Source organism: Callospermophilus lateralis, chromosome 1 (assembly GCF_048772815.1).
Source record: "Callospermophilus lateralis isolate mCalLat2 chromosome 1, mCalLat2.hap1, whole genome shotgun sequence".
In the NCBI taxonomy this organism is placed as follows: Eukaryota; Metazoa; Chordata; class Mammalia; order Rodentia; family Sciuridae; genus Callospermophilus; species Callospermophilus lateralis.
In genome coordinates this window covers 117390209-117412718 of record NC_135305.1, presented here as the reverse complement: position 1 = coordinate 117412718, position 22510 = coordinate 117390209, and the positions used below count along the sequence as shown (strand labels likewise).

Sequence of the window (22510 nt, the reverse complement as noted above, 5' to 3'; positions counted from 1 at the left end):
TTTGTGGGTCAAAGGCAGAGTTACTTTCGGTCAAAGTGTTTCCTTTTCTTCCCCCTCACCAGGATGGGTGGTGGCTGTTCCCTACCTCCACAGCTCCTCACAAAAAAAATCTATCCTTCTAAAACTTACCTCCATCTCCAAAGACCTTCAAAAGACATCTGTACCCCATTTGGGGAGATGTTTTAACAAAATGGGAAAATCTTCTGATAAGTGAAAACACACAGGGCACAAAATTCCAAGAACAGTAAAATCCTCTTGGTGATTTTAATTTTCTACTTTGTGTATTTTCCAAATTTCCTATCAGCATGTGTTGCTTTTATCGTGAGGAAAAAATACCTTTTTTTTTCCCCCAAGTGGACAGCTACAGACCTACCCCCTTTTTGAGGGGGAAATGCTGATCAGCACTTTATTCTATCTGGGAGGCTGATCAATCCTAGTGTCTCATTTTTCACAAACAGAGGAGACCAAGGAGGGCAGAACACCAGCTGCCATCTCTGGCACGTGTTAGCACTAGATAAATGTTTTGTTGAATGGGTAAGTAAATGACAGAATAGATGAATATATGGATGGGTAGGTGGAGTTGAGCAGATCCCAGAAGCTGCTGAGAATAGTAGAAAGAGACGCCCAGCAAGAGTGACAACCAGAGGCCACTGAGAATAGGCCAGTGTCTGGCAACATGCAGTTTGCCAGCCCCTTCACACTATCCTGGGAATGCCTGTGCCTGTGCCCCCTTTCTTACTTCACAAGGAAGATACTCATGGTGCCAAGTGGGCAAAGTGGTCTCCCTCCCGGCCCTATATTCTCCTCCATGTCTTTCTTCACCCCAGCAGATCCTTTGGATAAAGCCTCCCATGGCTTCCACTGTCCCACCCCTGCCAGCACTTCACAGCTCCTCGCAATCTTCCTTCTACTGACTGGAATCATCTCTCATGGTTACCAGCTCCTTTTCCTGCTGTCCTGCTTCACTCCCCGACACTCCCCAGGCTCCAGGCCTCTACATGCTTCACTTTGCCTACCTAAAACATCCTTCCTGCCACTGTAACCTTTTTCTCTGTCTGAAAGATTCCTGTTTATTTTCCCTTTCCCTTAAGATAGGGTCTCTCCTGTTACCCAGGCTGGTCTTGAACTCCTGGGCTCAAGTGATTCTTCCTCTTCCTCCTTAATTGCTGGGACTACAGGCGTACACCAACTGAGTTTACATATACAATTTTTATTTTATTTTATAAGAGTTATAGAAATAATTCTAACTGAATTAACTTATAAACCAGTGGAGATATTTAAATCATGAGCACATTTAGTCTGTTTTGAACAAATACAAATATTGGGTTGACATTTTCATATTAAAACAGTTTTTAAAGATTGCAAATCATGGGGCTGGGGTTGTGGCTCAGCGGTAGAGAGCTTGCCTTGCATGTATGAGGCACTGGGTTCCATCCTCAGCACCACATAAATAAATAAAATAAAGGTTGTGTTATGTACAACTAAAAAAAAATTAAAAAAAAAAAAGATTGCAAACCATGGGCTGGGGATATAGCTCAGTTAGTAGAGTGCTTGCCTCACATGCACAAGGCCCTGGGTTCAATCCCCAGCACCACAAAAAAGATAAAAAGTAAAAATAAAGATTACAAATCATGCACAAACTAAAGCTTTTTCTTTATATCCCATAGCATGATAAGAAAGGTTTATAGAGAGCAAGTATGTATGTTTCTCAAACCTTAGAGAGTCCTGGATGTCCCTCTGGGTGCTCTGATAGAATGGACAGCTATAGGCCAATTCCCATGAGGTTGTTGGTGGGATCAGCATCGTGAGTCAGTCTGGGTTGGACCCGGGGAAGCACCAGCATGGTCCTAGGAGAAACTGGTTGTGGGAGCAACAAAAGGGCCTTTCCTCTCCCTTGAATTGGTTTTGTTTTTTTTACAAAGTGTGGTATTTATGAACTAATCCGGTGTTCTGCCCATATGTGCTTCCACAGACTAGCTTCCTTTTATGAAGTGGCAATTCCTGAAATGGAGTCTGCAATTAAGAAGAGGAGGCTTGAAGATTGCAAGTGAGGCGGGGATAAAACTAAGAACATTGTGTGGGAAAGGGAGGCCTGAGCACGGGTCCTGCCTTCCCCAGCTGCATCATGCCCTCCACTAATGCAAGGGGGCAGGATCAAGAACTGTGTAGCTTCAAGCTCATGCATCCCTACCTAGCAGCTTCTTGGCCCCTATATTTTTTGTTTTCCATTTCTCAATCTACCACTGAGCTACTTCTTTACCTACTAAGACTATGTTTTTAATTATATATGGCAGCAGAATGCATTACAATTCTTATTACACATATAGAGCACAATTTTTCATATCTCTGGTTGTATACAAAGTATCTTCACACCAATTCCTGTTTTCATATATGTACTTTGGATAATAATGATCATCACATTTCACCATCAGTTATAACCCCATGCCCCCTCCCTTCCCCTCCAACCCCTCTGCCCTATCAAGAGTTCGTCTGTTCCTCCCATACTCCCTCTCCCTATCCCACTATGAATCAGCCTCCTTATATCAAAGAAAACATTCAGCATTTGGTTTTTGGGGGGTTGGCTAACTTCACTTAGCATTATCTTCTCTAACTCCTATTTTGAAGTAAATGCTGTAAGGAATTGTGTGAGGACCTGAGAAGAAAGATTTCAACAAGTAGAGAGTTAAGTGCACAAAGGTTCTAAAGTTCTGCTTGGCCACTAAGTCCATTAACCCAATGTCCCAAATACTGGCAGTCAATAGGATGGGCTGCCCCTGTGATTAAGTCCCTGTTCCTGACCCAATGTTTGAACTGAGAAACAGCCTTGGAGCTAGCTCCCTAGGAAGGACCCAAAACTGCTGGGAAGGGGCTCCTTTAGTGCCTTTTTCTTTTCTAACCTATTTCTGTTTTTCTCTTTGCTGTCAAAGGCTTCTAAGTGACCTGTGGCAAAGGCTGTCCCATTCCAAGAAGAAGCTAATGGAAGTTTTTCACATTATCCTGAACCAGATCTGCCTCCTTCCCATTCTAGAAAGCAGGTAACCCCTGGACTAAGACCCCCTCCCCAAACCCAGCAGGAGCATTCCCATTACTCTGTCTTGGCTTCTTTCCCTGCTCTGGGGTTCACTGAACAGATAGAAAACCCAGAAAAATTTCTCTTTCCTCCAATTGTCCAGAGCCTTGCAGAGGACCAGGGTGGGTATGGAAGGGACCTGTAGATCATCTTGCACTGCATGGGCTCTTTTCCCTGTTGTCTCATTTCAGCTGTGACAGTGTTCAGGGCTTCATTGAAGAGTTCCTTCAGATCTTCAGCTCCTTACTGCAGGAGAAAAGGTAAGTGGGGCTAAGCTTGGACCAGTAGTGGCCATGGTTCTCCCACCAATCCCCACAAGGCCTTACAGAGGGGAGCCTTTGCCATATGCTCACCATAGCGCTAAGTTTCTGACACTTGGTGGTTGGGTAATAGACATAAACGGGGAATAGCCCTGCAGTAGAACAGTGTCCCTGTGGTCCCATCCCTGTCCCTACTATCTGTTCTCTGCCCCTCAGGTTCCTCCGGGACTATGACGCACTCTTCCCTGTGGCTGAAGACATCAGCTTGCTGCAGCAGGCCTCGTCAGTCTTGTATCCTTCTTCCACAGCCCTCTGGGATGGGGTCTGGCCTGATCAGGTTAGACACAACCTCCTGGGAGCCAGAGAGGCAGAGAGAGGGTTAGTCCCAGAACTCATGGATCAGCCAGCTAACTTTAAAGGCCTACCAAGGACTCAGCCCTGCTTTTTCTAGAAGAGATGACTGCTCTAATGCTTGATGCAGGGAAGGTACAGCCCTGCTTTTTCTAGATGTCTCTTGAGTATCTGGGCCTATGTGACCAAGTTGGACTTGTGCTTATCCTCATTGTCCTTGTTGTAGGAGGGACAGACTAGTAAACAGGCAGTTAGAGAGTATCATGTAAAAGAAATTCATCCAGACATGGTGGCACATGACTGATATTCCAGCAACTTGGGAGGCTGAGACAAGAAGATGGCAAGTTTGAGACCAGCTTCAGCAACTTGGTGAGGTCTTAGGCAACTTAGCAAGACTGTGTCTCAAAATAAGAAATAAAAAGGGCTGGGGATGTGGCTTAGTGATAAAGTGCCTCCAGTATAAAAAAAAAAAAAAAAAAAGAAAGAAAAAAAGAAAAGAATTCAGATGGCATCTCACCTAGCAGAGGTCAGGGTGAGGGTGTCTGATGGAAGTGATGCCCAAGCTGAGAACAGAAGGAATAAGAGATAATCAAACCAATAGCTAAGGCAAGAGCAGGTATTCCCAAGGGTTAAAGGGCAAAGAGAACTGGCTTCTTTGAGGAACCCACTGATATCATATGTGGATTACATGGTGCAGCTGTGTGTTGAAGGGTCTTTACAAGAGGGTATTGGGAATGTGGCACATGATCTAGGGGCCAGCTGAACTGCACAGCCGTGGGATGACCTTTGTTGAGAAGTTTGGTTTCTGTTCTACAATACTGGGGAGCATGGAAGGCTGTAGCTGTAAAGCAGGTAACATGGTCAGGTGTATACTTTAGAAAAGCTCCATCCAGCATAGGAAGAACACACTGGTCTGGGACCACAGAAAGTCCAGGGGCCAGCGAGGAGGCTGCTGCAGCATCCAGGGATGGATAATGGAGTTTGCACTACAAGTGGAGTGAGGGTACTGGAGGTGACTCTTGGATTTCTGGTTTGACAGTACCTTGGGTGGTAGGAAGGGAGAAAGGACAGGAGGCCTGTTGGCCATTTGGGTATCTGGAATAGGTTGTTCGTTTTTGCTTCAGGGACCTCTCTGGGTTCCCAGCCTTTGCAGAATGCCCTGCAAAGTTGAGCAGGAGGCCCAATGGCAGTGGCTCCATTGGCTGTCCTCCTGGAGGTCAGTGCAGAAGAATTGCTGTTGGTTCATTCAAACACCTGACACTAATGGTGGCCCCTGATCGTCTGCCCAAAGCTGCTTTCTTTTGAGTGGCAGGTACTGGGCTGTAAGACCAGCATGACTGTGGTCTGTCTGACCCAGTGCCGACACAGCCCAGGTACCAGTGACATCCACTGGCTCAGCCCCAAAAGCCCCTGGCAAGAGCTACATGGTTGAATCCTGGGGAGAGACTGAGAAATCTGCCTGCCTCAGAGTTGGGAAAGCTGAGAAGGACATGGGACCCAAGAAAGAGAGCCCTTAACACAGCCTTACAGGGATGAGACACGGACTGCCTACATTCTCCAGGCAGTGGAGAGCGCTTGGGAAGGGGTGGACAGAAGGAAAGCAATGAACACTAAAGACCCATCAGTGGCCGAAGATCCTAACGGGGATTCTAATGGGGTCACGGTAACAGCAGAGGCAATCAGTCAAACACCATTACATCCAGAGAACTCAGAGGAAGTGGAGGTATATGTCTTGGGGAGGTGCTATACACTGCTTCCTGGCCCCCCTTGGTCTGTCTGAGGGTAGGGCATGGGCCAACCTCCTTCTTTATTCCTGCACTCAGGGAAAAGGTTTCTTCTGGGATTGATAGCCTCTAGTTTGCCGTCAGTTCTGTTCTGCCTTTAGGGAGTCCAAAGCTGAGACTAGGCTAGAGTGAGTATGAAGAGACAGCAAGTCACTTCAGCCAGTGAAGTCTCGATTTCCCCTCTATAAAATGAAGAGATGAAGTTTTATCCATGTGAAATGCTTTCCCAAGCTGTCCCTCATACAGGTAAAAGTAGAGCTCCTTTGCTGCCTGGTCCCACCCATGGTATCCTTGAAAGCTCCTCCATGGAACCACAGGGCTCTACTGAACAAGTTTGGAGGCTTTAGATCTAGTGTTTCCTCTCCAGGCTTTTCCAAAACTCTCCCCCGTACGTTGTCTGCAACATAGCATGATGTAGGGATGGAGACCATATAAACTCAGGTCAGGTTGCTCGGATTGTAACCTATTCTGCCACTCACCAGATGAGTAGCTTTGGGCCTGTCACTCCTGTTGAGCCTCAGTTCCTCATCTGTAAGGTGGGGATAGATGCAGTGCCCATATTTGAGCCCAATTGGACATTGGTGCCCATTAATAACTGAGGCTCTTCTTCCTGTGAGGCCCCATGCTCCATGATTCTCCCAGAGCCTTGGAGAATCGCAGCCCCCTCTACCTTTTCCCATCCTTTTCCCCATTTGTCTTTTTATCTGAGTCATGGAGGATCTATATTATTATTTATTTATTTTGTGGTGCTGGAGATTAGACTCAGGGCCTTATACATGCTAGCCAAATGCTAACTACTGAGCCACACTATAAAAAGACTTTTTTCCACATTGAATAGTATATAAAATGAATCCCCCTTATTGTAAAGAACATAATTAAAAAGGAAAACTCCACAAACCTTGCCTGGTGGTTGCTATTTCCTTGCAATATCATTCATCTTGTTAAGAGTTGGTAAAGAGCCAGGCACAGTGGCACATACCTATAATCACAGTGGCTCAGGAGGCATAAGGTACTAAGCAACTTAATGAGACCCTGTCTCTAAATAAGATACAAGACAGGGCTGGGGGTGTGGCTCAGTGGTCGAGTGCCCCTGAGTTCAATCCCCAGTACCCCGCCACCAAAAAAAAAGAATTGGTAAAGGATCTTTAGTAGAACACATTTATAGAATCCCTTGTCTACACCAGGTTTATGAGCATTATCTCTTTGAACCATTTGAAACAACCCCATGAGGTGAGTCGTAGTATGTTGCTTTATAAAGAGGAAACAGGTTCAAAGAAGGAAGTACCTACCCAAATCCACAGAGTTAGAAATAGCTCAGCCAGTAAATCTTAAGAGTCCCACTTTCATCGAGGAGGAAATGGAATCTCAGAGAGACTTGAGTCACTCAGTTAAGATCAAGATCCCACAGTGCTGTTTGGGGTCTGTCGCGCTGTCACCCTTGGGCTTCACCTTCCCTTCCCTCACTCTGGCTCTTACTACAGTGCATGGGTGCAGCCGCTGCCCCGGGCCCTGCCGTGAGTGGCGTGGAGCTGGACTCACTCATCTCTCAAGTGAAGGACCTGCTGCCAGACCTTGGGGAAGGCTTCATCCTGGCCTGCCTAGAACATTACTCCTATGACCCAGAGCAGGTGATCAACAACATCCTGGAGGAGCGGCTGGCCCCTGCCCTCAGCCAACTGGACCGTAGCCTAGACAGGTAGGAGAGACAGGTGGGAGGAGGCCCCAGGGCCTACCTGCCTCAGGGCTGGGGCATTTTTCTCTGCCTCCTACTCTTTCTTCCCTGGTGCCCCAGGACTCATCTTGTTCTCTCTTCCCCACAGCAGAGTTTCCCAACAATTTAATTAATGTTAAATTATCCTCTTTGGGAATCCTCTTTGGGGAAACATAAAACCCAAGGCCCCCAGAAAGTTCTCAGTGCACACTTGGATGTCCCTGCTGTGTGTTGTGGGAAGATGGATTACAGACATGAGATGTAACAGAAGGGTGGCCAAGCCCTTTAGAGTTCCTAAGTTCCTAACCTGTCCTGTCCTTACCACCTTACCAGTAAATTTCCAAAAGAAGATGACCAAAGCTCTTCTCATATCCATCACCCCTATCCTTTCGGACTTTGGCCCACTGTTAAGAGCATCACTGAGTGGTTCTTCCATGAACAAATAATGTTTACTGAATGAAAGAGTGAAGTTAGCTCTGTGCCTTTGGTCAAGTTTCTCAGATTCCTTGGCCCCCATTTTACAGATGAGGGTGCTGAGGCACAAAGAGCTAGGGTATAACTCGGTGGCAGAGCATGTGCTTAGCATGCATAGAACCCTGGGTTTAATCTCCAGTACCAAAAAAGAAAAAAGAAAAAAAAAAAAGAGGTTGACCAATCTATGACTCCCTATCTCATAGGGCCATTGTGAGCATTCAGTGAGGGTGGAGCTTTTTTAAGAGATAAAATGAAAATCATTGTGTGTGGTCCCTTAGGACTGAGGGGGAGCTTCATTTGCAGGGTGGCTGTGTTCTCAGGCAGGCCCAGATGGGGCAGGGCCTTGTCTCCCTGTTAAAGGTTTTCAGCTTGTTTCCTAGGTGTGGCTATTGAAGGGAGTGAAAAATCTGATGGATAGAATGGCAGTGGGGAATAGGACCCAGGTACACAGGATCCCCTAAATGGGTTTCTGTCCTATACCCCCAGACAGGTGAATCCAGACCCCACTCCCCTGCTGACGTCTCGTCACAACATCTTCCAGAACGATGAGTTTGATGTGTTCAGCAGGGACTCAGTGGACCTGAGCCGAGTGCACAAGGGCAGGAGGTGAGTGCCTTGGGTCCTAGGGAAGCCGAAGAAACAAAAGAGCCCATCTTTACAGAACTGGCCTCTGGGGTGTGGGCTCAGGGGTCCCTTTAAAGCCTGGTCCTGGGCACTCCCAGTAGGCAGGAACAGGTTCTCTAATGACTATGTTTCAGGTTCTGACTGTGCAGAAAGATTGTTGGTGAATCCCTGTTAATAGCAAAAGGACAGATGGGCCAAATGTGTCCCTCTCTTCCTTTCTTATTGTATCTTTTGATATATTGACCATTGACATTCTGGGTGGTAGAATTGGACAGTGCTTCCCAGAAGCTACTCTTTGACCTGATATTCCCCAGGCTGTGACAAAATGAGAAAATTGAGGATTTGCACTGAATGAGCTTTTCTGAGGTGAACATATTCCATTTTAAGGCCTTTTCTATTTATTTTTAGTATATACCCATCCTACTTTTTCAGCACTGAAAAGTCCATTCATGCCTATTGATTCATTTAACAAATATTTGCTGGGTACTTACAGCATTCTAGGCCCTGGATTAATTAGTTTCTGGAACTGTAGTGGGGAGCGAAACAGATATGGCCCATGCCCACATGGAGTTTGCATTAATCAGCTTGTCAAACAAGAAATGTCACATTGCAGATAGAACAAGGGCTATCAGGTGGATATGCACAAACTTCTGTGCTTTTAGTGGGGGCTTCAACCTGGACAGGAAGAGTTGAGAAAATGACATGGGACAGAAAGCTAAAGGATCTGAGGGTTGAGTTCTGCGAAGGACGGGAGAAGCTCTCCAAGCAGACTGAACAACAGGGACAGTGGCCCCAGGGCTATTGTGAGCATGGTGAGGCTCCCATCCACTAATGTGTTTTATGCTTTGAAAAGATCACCTGGCTTTGGAATGGTGACCCACTGGAGGAAACCAGAATCAGTGGTGATGGTGGAGAGTACACAGCCAAGTTGAGAACGGCAAAGTGAGACATTGCAACACTATACTATTCCCTGAGAGTTCTGAAGTGGTGTTGGTCCATGGAACTCAGAAATCTGGAAACCTCTGGACAAATGCTGCCTGCCTTTTCCCCTGTCATAATGATGGGATGGATGGTTCAGAGAGGGAGGAGACTAGCTGTGTTCTTTTTTTTTTTTTTTAAATATTTATTTTTTTAGTTCTCGGCAGACACAACATCTTTGTTTGTATGTGGTGCTGAGGATCGAACCCGGGCCGCACGCATGCCAGGCAAGCGCGCTACCGCTTGAGCCACATCCCCAGCCCCCTAGCTGTGTTCTTGAGGCTGTTGATTTGGTCAGAATCCTGTGCTGTGCCCCCTTCCTTGGGCTGTCCAGTGCTGGAAGCTTGGCTGGCCAAAGGTTTAAGGAGCAGGCTCAGGGCATCTTTAAGCCACCTGGCCGGCTGGACAGGAAGCACTTGCAAACTGCTTAGTCACACACATTGCAACATCCCCAGATCCCCACCAGAGATGTCTCACTAGCCACTGTGCCAAGCCAGCATGACCCTCAGCAGCTCCTGCTACGGGAGAGTAGAGACAGGTGTCCCCCAAACTGATGGAAGGCTAGCCCCTAGTCCAACCCAGGGAACCTGATTGGTAGGACCCCCACAGAACTTAGGCATTGCTGGACCTGGCCTTTTCCCTTGTCTTTGATCTGTGGGTTTTCCCAGAATCAACCTACCTCACCACACCTAGGTTGTAGATCACCCACAAGCATTTGCCAAGGGGTTGGTTCCAGCTTTCAGGGTTACCAGAAGGGCTGGTGCTGAGGCAGTCACGTGTCTGGAGGTCACTGCCTCTGATCCTGAGGTACTCAAGGCTGTCAGGCAGAGACTGGGTGGCCTGTGTTCACTGAACCCACTGTGCTAGGTAATCCAGGGGCTGTGGATTGCAAAGAGGCAAAGCCTCCATTCATGTAGTCATTATTTATTTATTCATTCAGCAAATATTTATTAAGCGATTTACTAGCACCAGATCCTGTGCTAAACACAAGAGAAACAAGGTGAGCCAGCCTCCTGGGCCTTGCCCTTAAAGGGCAGAAACCGTGGGAAAGACAGACCATTAAACAAGCAGGTGCGAGTGGGAAGGGCCTGGGATGGGGTACACTGGAAGTTCAGCAGGGACATCTGTGTTAATCAGGGCAGGGCAGCTGGCTCATGGCCCCACCCTCCAGAGCCCTTGAAAAATTAAGTAGCACAAGGCAGATCACACTCAGGTGTGTTGTTGGATCCTGTAGGGTGCACTCAAAGGCTTAGGTAGTAAGGAGACCCATTCCCTTGCATGACAAGGAGCTGCGAAACAGGACCATGTGGGCGTGGTTCACCTGTGCTGTGGCAGCATGGTCCAGGACACATCAGTTCTGTGTTTTGAGGCTTCCTTTTGGTGGTTACATTGGTCTCTTGAGGCTGCAGTGGGGCTGCAGCTATTTTACTGAGGCTTCCTGAAATGTTAATGCTAAGAGGAACTCCAGACCAGTGTGTTTCTATCTCTCTTAGAAAATAGAAAACCTTGGGGCTCGGGATGCAGCTCAAGTGGTAGCGCGCTAAGCACTGGGTTCAATCCTCAGCACCACATTAAAAAATAAATAAAATAAAGATATTGTGTCCACCTAGAACTAAAAAATAAATATTAAAGAAAAGAAAATAGAAAACCTTGCCTAGAAATTTCTATCTCATCAGGAGAACTGAATCATAGGGCTCTAACATGGTGTGCCATGGTGGAAAGGCCTAAAAAAAATGAGGGTCTATAGGGGTGTGACTGAGGTGAAGGGTGGCTGCTGGGTAGACACAAAGCAACTGTGTTGCAGGTGTATCAAAGCCAATGAAGGAAGGAAGCCAACTAACTAATTCCCTTGGAGTGTTCCATGGTGCCCTAGAAGATAACAAGTCTTTTCCCTCATTTTTGGTTCTGTGGTCAAAAATGTATGTTCTCTCTACCTCTGGAAGAATCATAGAGCAGGTTAACATTTAAAGGCCCTGATATACCCTGTAGTAAAGAAGCAGGGTTCACTTTGTTCATTTTTGTACATAATCTTATTTCAACTCTGAGAAGTGGGTGCTGGAGACGGAACTGAGGTTTAGGGAGGTAGGAGACTTGAGCTTGGTCATGCAGCTCAGGAAGTACAGAGCAGGCCTTAGTCAGGAGACCTGTGTCAGCCCAGTGCTATTAGAATTTTTTGGGGGGACAGGGGTACCAGGGATTGAACTCAGGGGCACTCAACCACTGAGCCACGTTCCCAGCCCTATTTTGTATTTTGTACAGAGACAGAGCCTCACTGAATTGCTTAGTGCCTTGCTTTTGCTAAAGCTGGCTTTCAAAATCCTCCTGCCTCAGCCTCCTGAGCCGCTGGGGTTATAAGCGTGCCCTAAGCCCTGTGCTGTTAAAAGCTGTGTGACCTTGGAAAGGTTGTTGTGCCTCTCTGGATCCCCTAACACCTCAACTGAAAAATGAGGGTTTTTTTGTCTCTGTAGGTCCCTAAGGAACAATTTGAGATGGGCCTTGAAGAACAAGGGTGAGGAGATGAGGGACAAGGTCTTAACTGGGTTTCAGGGGAGCCAGGGTTCCTGCACTCATTGTGATCTTGTAGCCAACTGGGTAACTTGCTCCAGAGCCATTGCTGCCTGTATTTCTAGACTAATCTTTTCTCAGATTTTTATTTTTCTTTATTTTATTTTTCTTTTCCTTTCTAGCTCCAAAAGAGTTCATGGGGCCAAAGCCCCACTTCCTCAGACAGGTTACTCAGGTACCACTGTCCTTACCTGTGTTCTTTTCCAGGGCCCAGCAGGTTGTCAGGCTTCTTTCTGGTCCTGTCAGGCAGCCATGTCACCAGAGGCCACCCAGTACAAAAGAATGGCCCCACTGCCCAGAACCAGGAGTGGATGGACCAACCAGAGTGTGGCAGAAATGACAGTGACCTTTGCCTTTATTTTGGTCCCTGGCCCAGCAGAAATCCTGGCAGCTTGGCAGTCCCTCAGGAAGCATGTGCTGAATTCATGGATGTGTTCTTTTTTTTTTTTTTTTTTTTTTTTAGAATTTTTTTAATATTTATTTTTTAGTTTTTGGTAGACAGAACATCTTTATTTTATTTTTATGTGGTGCTGAGGATCGAACCCAGCACCCCATGCATGCCAGGCGAGCGCGCTATCGCTTGAGCCACATCCCCAGCCCCATGGATATGTTCTTGCCAGTGGCACTAGCCGCCTGGACAAGCTGGGGCCCCTTTCACTTCCTCTCTGTTTTCCAACTTGGTGAAGAGAGCCAGATAGAAGGCTAGAGCCACGGACACAGACCCTCTTCCTTGGTGACTGTGAAAGATTTCTATGAACCAAGATCTCTCCCTGATCCAAATCAAATGCACTGTCTTTTCCACCATACCCTGGGGCTCCTGGTCCAATCTACCCTTCCTACCAGAGAGCCTCATTACCTCTTCCCCCAGACCCATTAAGCCTCCAAGCCAGAGTTCATTTCTCCTGTTTCCATTCCATTCTGTGTCATTCAGCACGTTTTGTGTTGGTTATTCTTTGCCTGTCACCCCCACTGTAGTGTGAGGGCAGCAGCTCCATCTTACGCATTTCTGAATCTCTTCCCCATTCAGCCTCAGTACCTTGCCTGACATGTAGTAAGGCCTTAGTAAAGACTTGCAGAGAAGCAAAGCTTAGCCTGCCACACTGGGACCACAACACTGAACTGCCCCAGGCCCTTGTCCTAGGCAGATAGCCCCACAGACTCAGGTGCCAGCTCCTCCCGGTCCCAAAAGCCAGTTAAGAAAAGATTTTTGTGGAAGCAGCATACAATTTGTGTCTCTTCCCTTTTTTCTCCCATTACCTTTGATACATTCCAGAGTCCCGATTTCATAGCTAAGCTGGATTTTCTTGCCTGACATCTCGTATTGATTTTCCCCTGCAGTGCTAGAAACTACATTCCACAGGCCTGGGTATGTGTCTGACAAGCCAAGTTTTTCTACAGGTTTGCAAAACTGTGGTCAAGAGACTTGAGTCCCATCTAAGGGCTGCACTACAGCTCACTGTGACCCCAAGAACACCCCCTTCTTCCTCCACTTCACCCAAGTTTCCTTGCCTGTGATGTGATGGAATTTGGACTTCCAGAATTTTTTTTTCAGTGAATTCTTTTTTTTTTTTTTCTTTTGTGATAGTGGGGATTGAATGCAGGGACATTCTACTAATAAGCTGTACCCCAGGCCTTTTTATTTTTTGTTTTGAGGGTCTCCCTAAGTTGCCAAGGCTGGCTTGAACTTGCGATCCTCCTGTCTTAGCCTTCCGAGTAGCTGGAATTATAGGTGTATGCCACCAGGCCTGGCTTCTAGTGAATTCTCCTATAGAAGCTGGACCTGTGGAACAGGAACATAGAAGACTTGCTCTAGTGAAGCAGGGGTGAGAGGAGGAGACCAGGATGCCTCTTTTCTCCACACCCCAAACGTTCCTAGGGCTCCTGTACATTCACCAAGAAAGCCCTACGTAACCTTAATTCTTTCTTGCTTATTTTAAAAGTTCAAAGACTCCAAGCCATCCTAGGGTCACCATTTGCTACTGGCCCTCTGCATTCACATACATCAACATATACCCACAGAAACGAAATGGGGTACCTTTGCTTTTGGGATCATTCTGGGTGTGTTTTTCTATAATTTGCTTTTTTCCTTGGCAATAAATCTTTCCCCATCACAACAAGTAAATCCACGTCATTCTTGAGAAGTACACATGGCCAATCTATAAGACAGATGAGACAGTTCATTTGGCCATTTCACTCATGATAGATATTAGTCTCTTTCCGTTTCTTAATGTTACCAGCCAATGTTATAAAGAAAACTCCTGTCATGCAGCCAGTGTTGCTCTAGGGTAGACAGCTTGAAAGGGAATTTCCTGGTTGAACTGTGTACATGTATTAAATTTAATAGTTCGTGAAATGTCTTGCAGAGGGGCTGGGCCCCTTCATGCAGGTACCTGTAGGTACCAGCACCTCCCGGTACAGGACAGCACAAGCCTCATTGTGGGCCAATCTGATGGGTGTAGAAGTGATCCCCAGTCTCTCTGGACCCATTGAACCCAAAGCTTAGAAGCCTGATGTTTTTAATCCTTTCTCCCTGCCATTTCCTTGGCCCAGGAAGGAGGGGAACACACGGAGCCTGCTGAACGACAAGCGGGAGGTGGTGTCCCAGCGGCATCGCTACGAGCAATACAGCGTGGTGGTGGAAGAGGTGGGTGCCTGAGCCAGGCCTCTACTTGGCACGGGAGGTCCAGCCAGCCCCTGAGCTGTATCTGCCATTGCAGGTGCCACTACAGCCAGGTGACTACCGTGGTGATGACTATGAGGACGAGTACGATGACACCTATGATGGCAACCAGGTGGGCGCCAACGACGTAGACTCAGATGATGAGCTCATCAGCCGCAGGTGAGGCCACAAGGTGGTGGCATTCCAGGGGAAGAAAGGCGCTCTGGCCTTGGGGGATAACGGGGGCTCTGAGCCTTCTGTTTATACAGATGAGGACAACAAGGCCTGGGTGTGTGAGCGAGTCAGGGAAGAGCCGGGCCCACACCCAGGCTTCCAGACTCCTAGTCCAGCGCTTCTTCACCCTAGTGGGGCAGCATTTATTTGGGCTCAGGAAGTAGTTTTGCATTTTTCTTTTTAAAGTACAAAAAAACATTTCCCAGTGGAATCTTGCAGAGTTTCCTCAATACAGATCAAAGCAGAGCTTCCCTGGACAGCCCCAGGCCCCAGCTCAGTCTCCCCCTAATCCCTGGTGTCAAACCTGGTACCTCAAAGAATTTGGGACTGGGCTGGGGATGTGGCTCAAGCGGTAGCGCGCTCGCCTGGCATGCGTGCGGCCCGGGTTCAATCCTCAGCACCACGTACAAACAAAGATGCTGTGTCCGCCGAGAACTAAGAAATAAATAATAAAATTCTCTCTCTCTCTCTCTCTCTCTCTCTCTCTCTCTCTCTCTCTCTCTCTCTCTCTCTCTTTAAAAAAAAAAAAAGAAAAAGAAAATAAAAAAGAATTTGGGACTGGTGCAAAAGCTAACTCGAAAAGCCCTCTGGGATTTCCTAGCTTCCTGAGCTGATCATCTCCCAGTGGCTTCCTCGCCCCAGCCAGATCCCCTCTCCCGGAGCCCTCCCTCCAGGTCTAATCTAGTCTTTGTCTTGCTTTCTCTCCACACCCTCAGGCCCTTCACCATCCCTCAGGTACTGAGGACTAAAGTGTCTGGAGAAGGGCAGGAGGAAGAGGAGGATGAAGAGGAGGAGGAAGCTGAAGAAGAGGCTCCCAAGGTACCTCCTTGGCAGGTGACAGGTGTGGGTGGTGGATGAAGAGGAGGGTGCAGTTCTGAAGAATGAATCAGGAGCTCTGTGTCCCTCCAGGCTCCCTGCATCTGTCCCTGAGGCAGCCCCAGCATCACAGGGAGGGGGGTCCTTTGAGCCCTGGCTGTCTGCTTAGAGAGCTGCTGGCTTAGAGCTTGCCTCTTAGAATTTGCCAGTTAGGGCCCAGGGGAGAGATTAGAGGCTGGGCCTTTGAGCTGCCCAGGGTCATTAGGCCCACAAGCCTGGGGGCTAGGAGAAAAGATGCTGTCAGCCACTGTGCCTGGGGTGGCAATTCTTAAGATTTGAGAAGTGTTAGAGCCCAGGGACCCTTGGAGATCATCTGGACCAGTGGGTTTCAAAGCTCTGTTTTCTAGCAGCTAAACTTTTCTTCAATCGAATCTTAGCTAGAACTTCAGCATATAAAACAGATAAAAGCAGCTCTGCTCAGGTTGAATGGGGCATCAGCCAGGGACCCTGGAGCCCTTATTACCCTCCCAGCAAGATGACAAATTCAGATGCTTCTGTGGCCGGGTTACCAGTGTCACTGAGTAGCGGGGCCTGGCAAGAATAGCAGCCCAGGGGTCAGCCCATATTTTTATGAAAAATCTCCCAGTTTTTATACTACTAATTCTACTTGGTTGGGTTTGGATTTAAAAAAGAAAACAAAACTCTGGCCACCAAAGTCTGCCTGTGGTCCTATGGTCCTTAGGTCACATTTTCCCCTGCACTGGTCCCAGGCTTCTTGTTCTCCTAGAAGTTCTAGAGAATTTAGGAGTGTGTGGCACATCCCTGTAATCCCGGCAACTTGGAAGGCTGAGGCAGGAGGATTGCAAGTTCAAGGCCAGCCTCAGCAACTTAGTGAGACTCTATCTCAAACTAAAAAATTAAAGGGGCTGGGGATGTGAGTCAATGGTAAAGCACCCCTGTGTCAAATCCCCAGTACCAAAACCAAAAGAAGTCCTGGGGAGCAGGCTCTTGCATAGCACCCTGCTGCTGGCACTCAGGTGAGGCCAGACCTCCAGCTCCCAGGACAAGCTGGTCACCCACCAGGGGCTGTCTTGGCTTCCATGCCCCTGCATGGCCTTGTCTCCTTGCTCTCATTTGTCACTGTCATTCTCTTAGCTATGGTTAGTCCACCCCACCAGCCTGTCCAGAGAGCTTCAGTTCCTTCAGCTGTCCCCTCCCTGGGGAGGAAGAAGGACAGTGGGGTCCCAGTGAGGCACCAGACAGCAGCAAGTCCAGCTCCATTCCAGGGATCCCCATGCCTGGCACACACTAATCAACAAGATTTATTCAAGCACCTCCCCAGCACAGTTTAGGAAAATGGGACAGTTCATGATTCCAGATTTTGTTTCTTCTCCCCTCCGCAGCCTGACCATTTTGTGCAGGACCCTGCAGTGCTGAGGGAGAAGGCAGAAGCCAGGCGCATGGCCTTCCTTGCCAGGAAAGGGTGAGCATTCAAGAACCTAATTCTGATGAGAGGGAATCCATCTGAGGAAGGCCCAACTGACCACCAGGAAACCCACACATCAACCCAAAGTACTGCTTGTGTATTAATTTAATTCTCATAAGAACCCTAGGAAGTAGCTACTGTTATCAAGGCCAGAGATGTTAAATAACCTGCCAAAGATCACACAGCTAGTAGGAGTTAAATCAAAGATCAATATGGATGGGGCTGGGATTGTGGCTCAGTGGTAGAGCGTGTGCCTTTCACATGTGAGGCACTAGGTTTGATCCTCAGCACCATATAAAAATAATAAAGGCATGTGTCCATCTACAACTAAAAAAATATTTTTAAAAAAATGAAGCAATGGTGTGCATCTATAGTCCCACCTACTTGGGAGGAGGCTGCAGCAGGAGGATCATTTGAATCCAGGAGTCAGGGTTGGCAACCTTGTCAACAGTGAGACCCTGTCTCTTAAAAAAGAAAGAAAAAGAAAAAAAAAAAGAGCTCAAATGGGTCACTTTGGGGTTCAAACTCATGACCATTACTTGACAGATATTGCAAGGTGTATCACCAGCATGGGAACCCAGTGTGTCCAGGGCTAGCTAGTGCTGGGCAGAGTATAAAGCGCAAGTATGCCTAGACAGACAGACACACATTCTTTATGGCTGAGACACATGACAGGGACATAGGAGCACTTGAACTGGACCCTTAAGAGTGGAAAGGGTACAGAGGAGTTTGTTGTAAAGGTAAAAGCACAAGGCACAGGTATGGTCGGGAAGAGGGTGTTCAGCAGGCAGCCCAAGTTCCTCTGTCTAGCCCCCTCTTTTTCTCAGTAAGGAAACTATCCAGAAGAGACAAGCATCTGCCTCCAAAGCAGGGATAGAGTCCCAGTCCCCTCATCCTGAAGCTCATACAGCACTGCCCTCTCGATACAGGAGGCCTCACAGGAGGGAAGACTTTGATCTTGTTCTGAAGGCAGTGGGAGCCACAGAAGGTTCTTGAGCAGGAAACAAAGCCACTCTGATTTCACACCCATCCCGACCCCCAGAGCATGAAGCTCTGGGCAAATCCCAACAGTTGAGTCAGGCCACAAAGATCCCAGGTCATGTCTGTGAGCACATTTGGTTTTTGGATGCTACCAAGCAAGACCCTGGGGTGTAGAACAGAAGGGTTGTCTCATCTGTAGCAGGTGGCCCTAGATGCAAAAGGGAGGGAACACACTCCAAGCCCTCCTCTCCTGCGGGCTTCAGTCAGTCTACTGACTGTGTGGGCCCATCTGGAAACAAGGCTTGGAGAAGAGGAAATCCCAGGTGTGGTGCTGGCCACAGGCCCCAGAGCCTTGCCTCTTGGGGCTCCATTTTCCCTCCCATCCAAAGTTGGGACCATGGGTGGCCTGGCCTAGAGGTGTGTCCTTTCCTGGTGACTTCTGAGGTAGGCTATGGGTTCTTCCAGCAGACTTCTGACCGATGGGTTCTCCTGGGATGGGTTGTGTCCCCTCAGGTATCGGCATGACAGCTCCACAGCAGTGGCTGGCGGTCCCCGGGGTCATGGGCAGAGCCGCGAGACAACCCAGGAGCGTAGGAAGAAGGAAGCCAACAAGGCGACAAGAGCCAACCACAACCGGAGGACCATGGCCGACCGCAAAAGAAGCAAGGGCATGATCCCATCCTGAGGCCACCATGCCAGAGCCAGCAGGGCCTCCTCACCCAGTTATCTCCTTGCCGGGGCACCAAGTTCAACTCCACCCCTCAACAGCCTCAGCTTTGCAGCCCCTGAGAAGGCCACCTCGTTGTCATCTACCAGCCAGCCGTGAGCGCCTTCCTAAGGAACACACAGTGCCTTACCCCTCAGTGGAGGAACCTGTGGGGCCAGTGAGCAGTCTCCTTCCCCAGCTGCACTGGTGGGAAAGGGATAGGGACGGAGCCCCAGGCAAGCTCCCCAGACCTTGTGTGGCAAGTTTCCACTTCCCTGAAGTCTGTATCTTCAGAAACAACAAAAGGCCTGCCAATAAAGTTTCTGACCCTTCCAAGCAGTGATCCATGATGTGCCTATGAGCAACTCCCCGTGTCTCATTCTTCAGTGACAGCCGCCAACTGAAGGGCAAGAGGGCAGATGCCCCGTGCTCTCTCCGTAGACTTTTGTGCTTGCTCTCAGTTTAACCCCTCCCAGTGTTGCCCACCTTGCTGTGTGACCCTTCTGAGCCCCCAGTCCCTGCCTGTTTGAAGGAAGAGCTGGAGCGCATGGAGTTCTGGGGTCCTTTCTGCTGTCTCATTCAGTCCAATGACCTCTGCCCTAGGATGTAGGTTCAGATGAGGAAAGTGAGAAATGATAGGACACAGATGTCCAGTCCGATCACTGGCCTTTATGCGTCCTAGACCCCCATAGATGATGTCATATCCATCTCACAGCTGGTCCAAGGACACTTGGACCAGAACTCAGTGCCTCATGTTTGACCCCTAAAACTGAGAGGTTGGAATCAATTGAGGATGTCATTGCCAGGCCCTGAGTGGATCTTGGGCCTGGTTCCTTAAAGCCCCCCTCAGGTATGACCAGCCAGTTCCTAGTGTGGCAACAGCTGCCAGGCCTCCGAGAATGTCACTGATGAATGGCAAATCAACAGGGGCTGTTTGCTAGTGAGGTGTTTGATCCTAGCCCAGTCTGGCCTGGAGCCCATCGGCTGAACCCAAGGCCCAGCTGGACCTTGATGAATCACCCTGGATGCTAGTACAATTTATTTGCACGTGGTTAGGACGAGTGTGTGAGGCAGAGGCAGACAGGCCCTTGATGGATTGGTTTTGTTAGGTCAGCCCGCACAAGTGAAAATCAATAGCAATTCCTCCACGTCTCGCAATTCTCTTGGCGTGTTTGAGATGCAGAGCAGATATGGGGGTGGTGTCCTCCCTGCAAGCTACTGAATTAACTGAGATCAGGCTCAGAGTTAGCCATCCTGACAGGCTACAGGAAGGCTGTTTCCTCCTCGAGGCATTTGCCTGTGACCTGCCTAATGACAGAGCCATTTTTCTTCCCCACTGAGCTCAGGAGACCCAACTTGCATCCCTGGAGGGAGGTGAGATGGGCTGGGGAGCTGCTGGCTTTACTTGCCTTAACTGTTGCTGTTCGTATAGCCCCTCACACCTTCAGTTGGTCATGTGTGCCGCCCAGCCACCTGTTAGTGTTCAGGTTTCCCATGAGCCTCCTGACTTAAAGAATTTGAGCAAGCCACTTCTCATGTTTTTCAGAATGTTTTAGAGTCAGGTCTCCTTAGAGGAACTGTTGCTTTCCCCTTTCAGATCTTGAGGGGACCCACTCAAGGAAAACAGCTCAGGAAACATCCAGAACGGTGCTTGGAGGCATGCTGCCCCGCTTAGAGACTCAGTTTAACCATTAGACCACATGAATGGTTTCCACATTGGTGCCAATAAAATCCTTGGCACAGTGGCGAACGCCTGTCATCCCAGCAACTCCGGAGGCTGAGACAAGAGGATTGCAAGTTCAAAGCCAGCCTCAGCAATTTAGTGAGGCTCTAAGCAACTTAGTGAGAACCTGTCTCAAAATAAAAAGGGCCAGGGATGTGGCTCAGTGGCTAAGCATCTGAGTTCGATCCCTGGTACCAAAGAAAGAAAAAAGCAAGCAAAAGAAAAAAAAAGAGATCCTCAGAGGAGATCCCCAGGTTTAAGATTGGCAACTACAAAAAGTGTTATGAGTGGGGTGAGAGCCCCGCCCCTCCCTGCTCAGTCACTGGACCCCACCATCCCCACTACTTGCTTCTGTGCAGATATTTGCTAAGTGTCTTCTTTGTGCGCTGGCTCCTGAGTCCCTTTTTTTAAACTAGGATTGGTTCTGGCCCCCCACTTCACAGGAGATCAGAAACTGTTTCAATGCTCATGGCTAGAAATTGACACTGGGGTCCCAAGTCCTCTTGGAGGTACAAAGCTTCCCAGGAAACATCTATGATAACCTTATTCTGTCAGGGCACAGAGAAGACAGGGCAGCAAAGCCCACAGTAAGTTAGCAGCAGAGCCTGGATACACGTCCTTTCTGAATTGTCCTCTGAAAGAGCAGATGCAACCTGGGGGAGGAAATGGTGGGCCAGGACCTGCATGTCACTGCCACTCCAGGAGCTTGGCTTTAATAGTATAAGAAGGGAAAGGAAAAACAAAGGCCAATCCACAGAAAATGAGCTGGGGATCTAGCTCAGTTGGTAGAGTGCTTGCCTCGCATGCACCAGGCCCTGGGTTCAATCCCCAGCACCACAAAAAAAAAAAAATTAAAAATTAAAAAAAATGCAGAGGGTATTAAAATGACATTAACAGAAACTTGAAAGCAACCTGGAAAAGTATTCAAAAATTTTTTAAAAATTAAAAGTAGAGTACACGGCCAGTAACAGTGGTACATACCTGTAATTCCAGTGACTCCAGAGGCTGAAGCAAGAGCATCCCAAGTTTGAGGGAAGCCTTGACAAATTAATGAGACCCTATCCCTAAATGAAAAATAGAAAGGGCTGAGGATGCAGCTCGGAGGTAGAGTCCCTCTGGGTTCAATCCCAGCACGCATACACAAAAAAGTAGAATACCTGACAGTGTGATACACCATGATTTTAATTTTTTTTTTTTTTTGCATACAGACCAAGAAAGGGAAACACAAGTGACTATATTCAGTGCACATTGGTGAGATCTGCTAGGTGGCAGGAGTGTGCATAGAGGAAATAGGGTGGATGACGATGGTGCTGAGATTATGATATTTGTAATAAGAATAAAAGTACTTATTGAGCACCTGCCATGGCCAGAGTTTCTGCTGGGTTCTTTCCTTGCATTCTGTTGTCCAATCCCACAAGGTAGGTTCAAATGAGGAAATCAAGGTACAGAAAGGTTAGATGACCTGCTCAAGGCCACTCAGCAAGTTACCCCAGTCCCACGGTTGTCTCCTAAAATCCCACTCTTAACCCCTAAGCTTTCAACCTCTGTTCCACTCTCCCCGACTACACATCCTTATTACTGGACCCTTCCTTCTAGTGAAAGAATAAAACCCAGTGAAATGGGTGCAGAACAAGAAGGTGAAGTCCCCTCTCATTAGGCCACGTCAGACTCTATGACAGTGCCCCCCAGAGCTAGACTACTCCAATTTGTTCACTTTGTTCTGTTTTCATATTCATTTCTGCTTCCTTCTGTTTGTCTAGTCTGCTATTAAGCCCATTGAATAATTCATTTTTTTTAACCTAATCCCTCTCCAGGGAGAAGGTTTGGGCATCCTCAGCTGAGATGATAATAGCAGAGCCTAAGGACCCTGAGACCTAGAAGGGGACCTCAGAGTTAAAGCCACGGGGCAAACCAGGCCAGATGCCAGCATTGGCCCAGAGCAGCTGCCGTCCATGCCTGCTGCTTGCTGTCAGGGATCGGGGCCTGGGCAGCCGGCCCCCTGGAGGGCCAGGAAAGAGGAGGAGAGTGACTATATTCAGGGCACAATGGTAAGACCTGCTAGGTGGCAGGCATGTGTGGAAAAGACCT

At 48.2% G+C, this 22510-nt stretch overlaps 1 protein-coding gene across 5 annotated transcripts in view; it reads left to right on the top strand.

Moving 5' to 3' along the window:
* Positions 1-19035, top strand: part of Ascc2 (activating signal cointegrator 1 complex subunit 2) — a 43575-nt gene extending 24540 nt beyond the window's left edge. For 4 of the 5 annotated variants that reach the window (XM_076837484.2, XM_076837465.2, XM_076837500.2 and 1 more), the window contains 12 exons: positions 1973-2047; positions 2928-3035; positions 3262-3330; positions 3547-3621; positions 5212-5404; positions 6947-7161; positions 8137-8256; positions 14368-14461; positions 14535-14656; positions 15427-15529; positions 16930-17009; positions 18507-19035. In XM_076837484.2, the coding sequence (XP_076693599.2) occupies positions 1973-2047; positions 2928-3035; positions 3262-3330; positions 3547-3621; positions 5212-5404; positions 6947-7161; positions 8137-8256; positions 14368-14461; positions 14535-14656; positions 15427-15529; positions 16930-17009; positions 18507-18678 (1426 nt within the window). In that variant the 3' untranslated portion in view covers positions 18679-19035. Of the gene's footprint in view, positions 1-1972; positions 2048-2927; positions 3036-3261; positions 3331-3546; positions 3668-5211; positions 5405-6946; positions 7162-8136; positions 8257-14367; positions 14462-14534; positions 14657-15426; positions 15530-16929; positions 17010-18506 lie in introns of all 5 variants that reach the window. The other variant, XM_076837475.2, reaches the window with a different exon arrangement.
* Positions 19036-22510: the final 3475 nt, after the last annotated feature.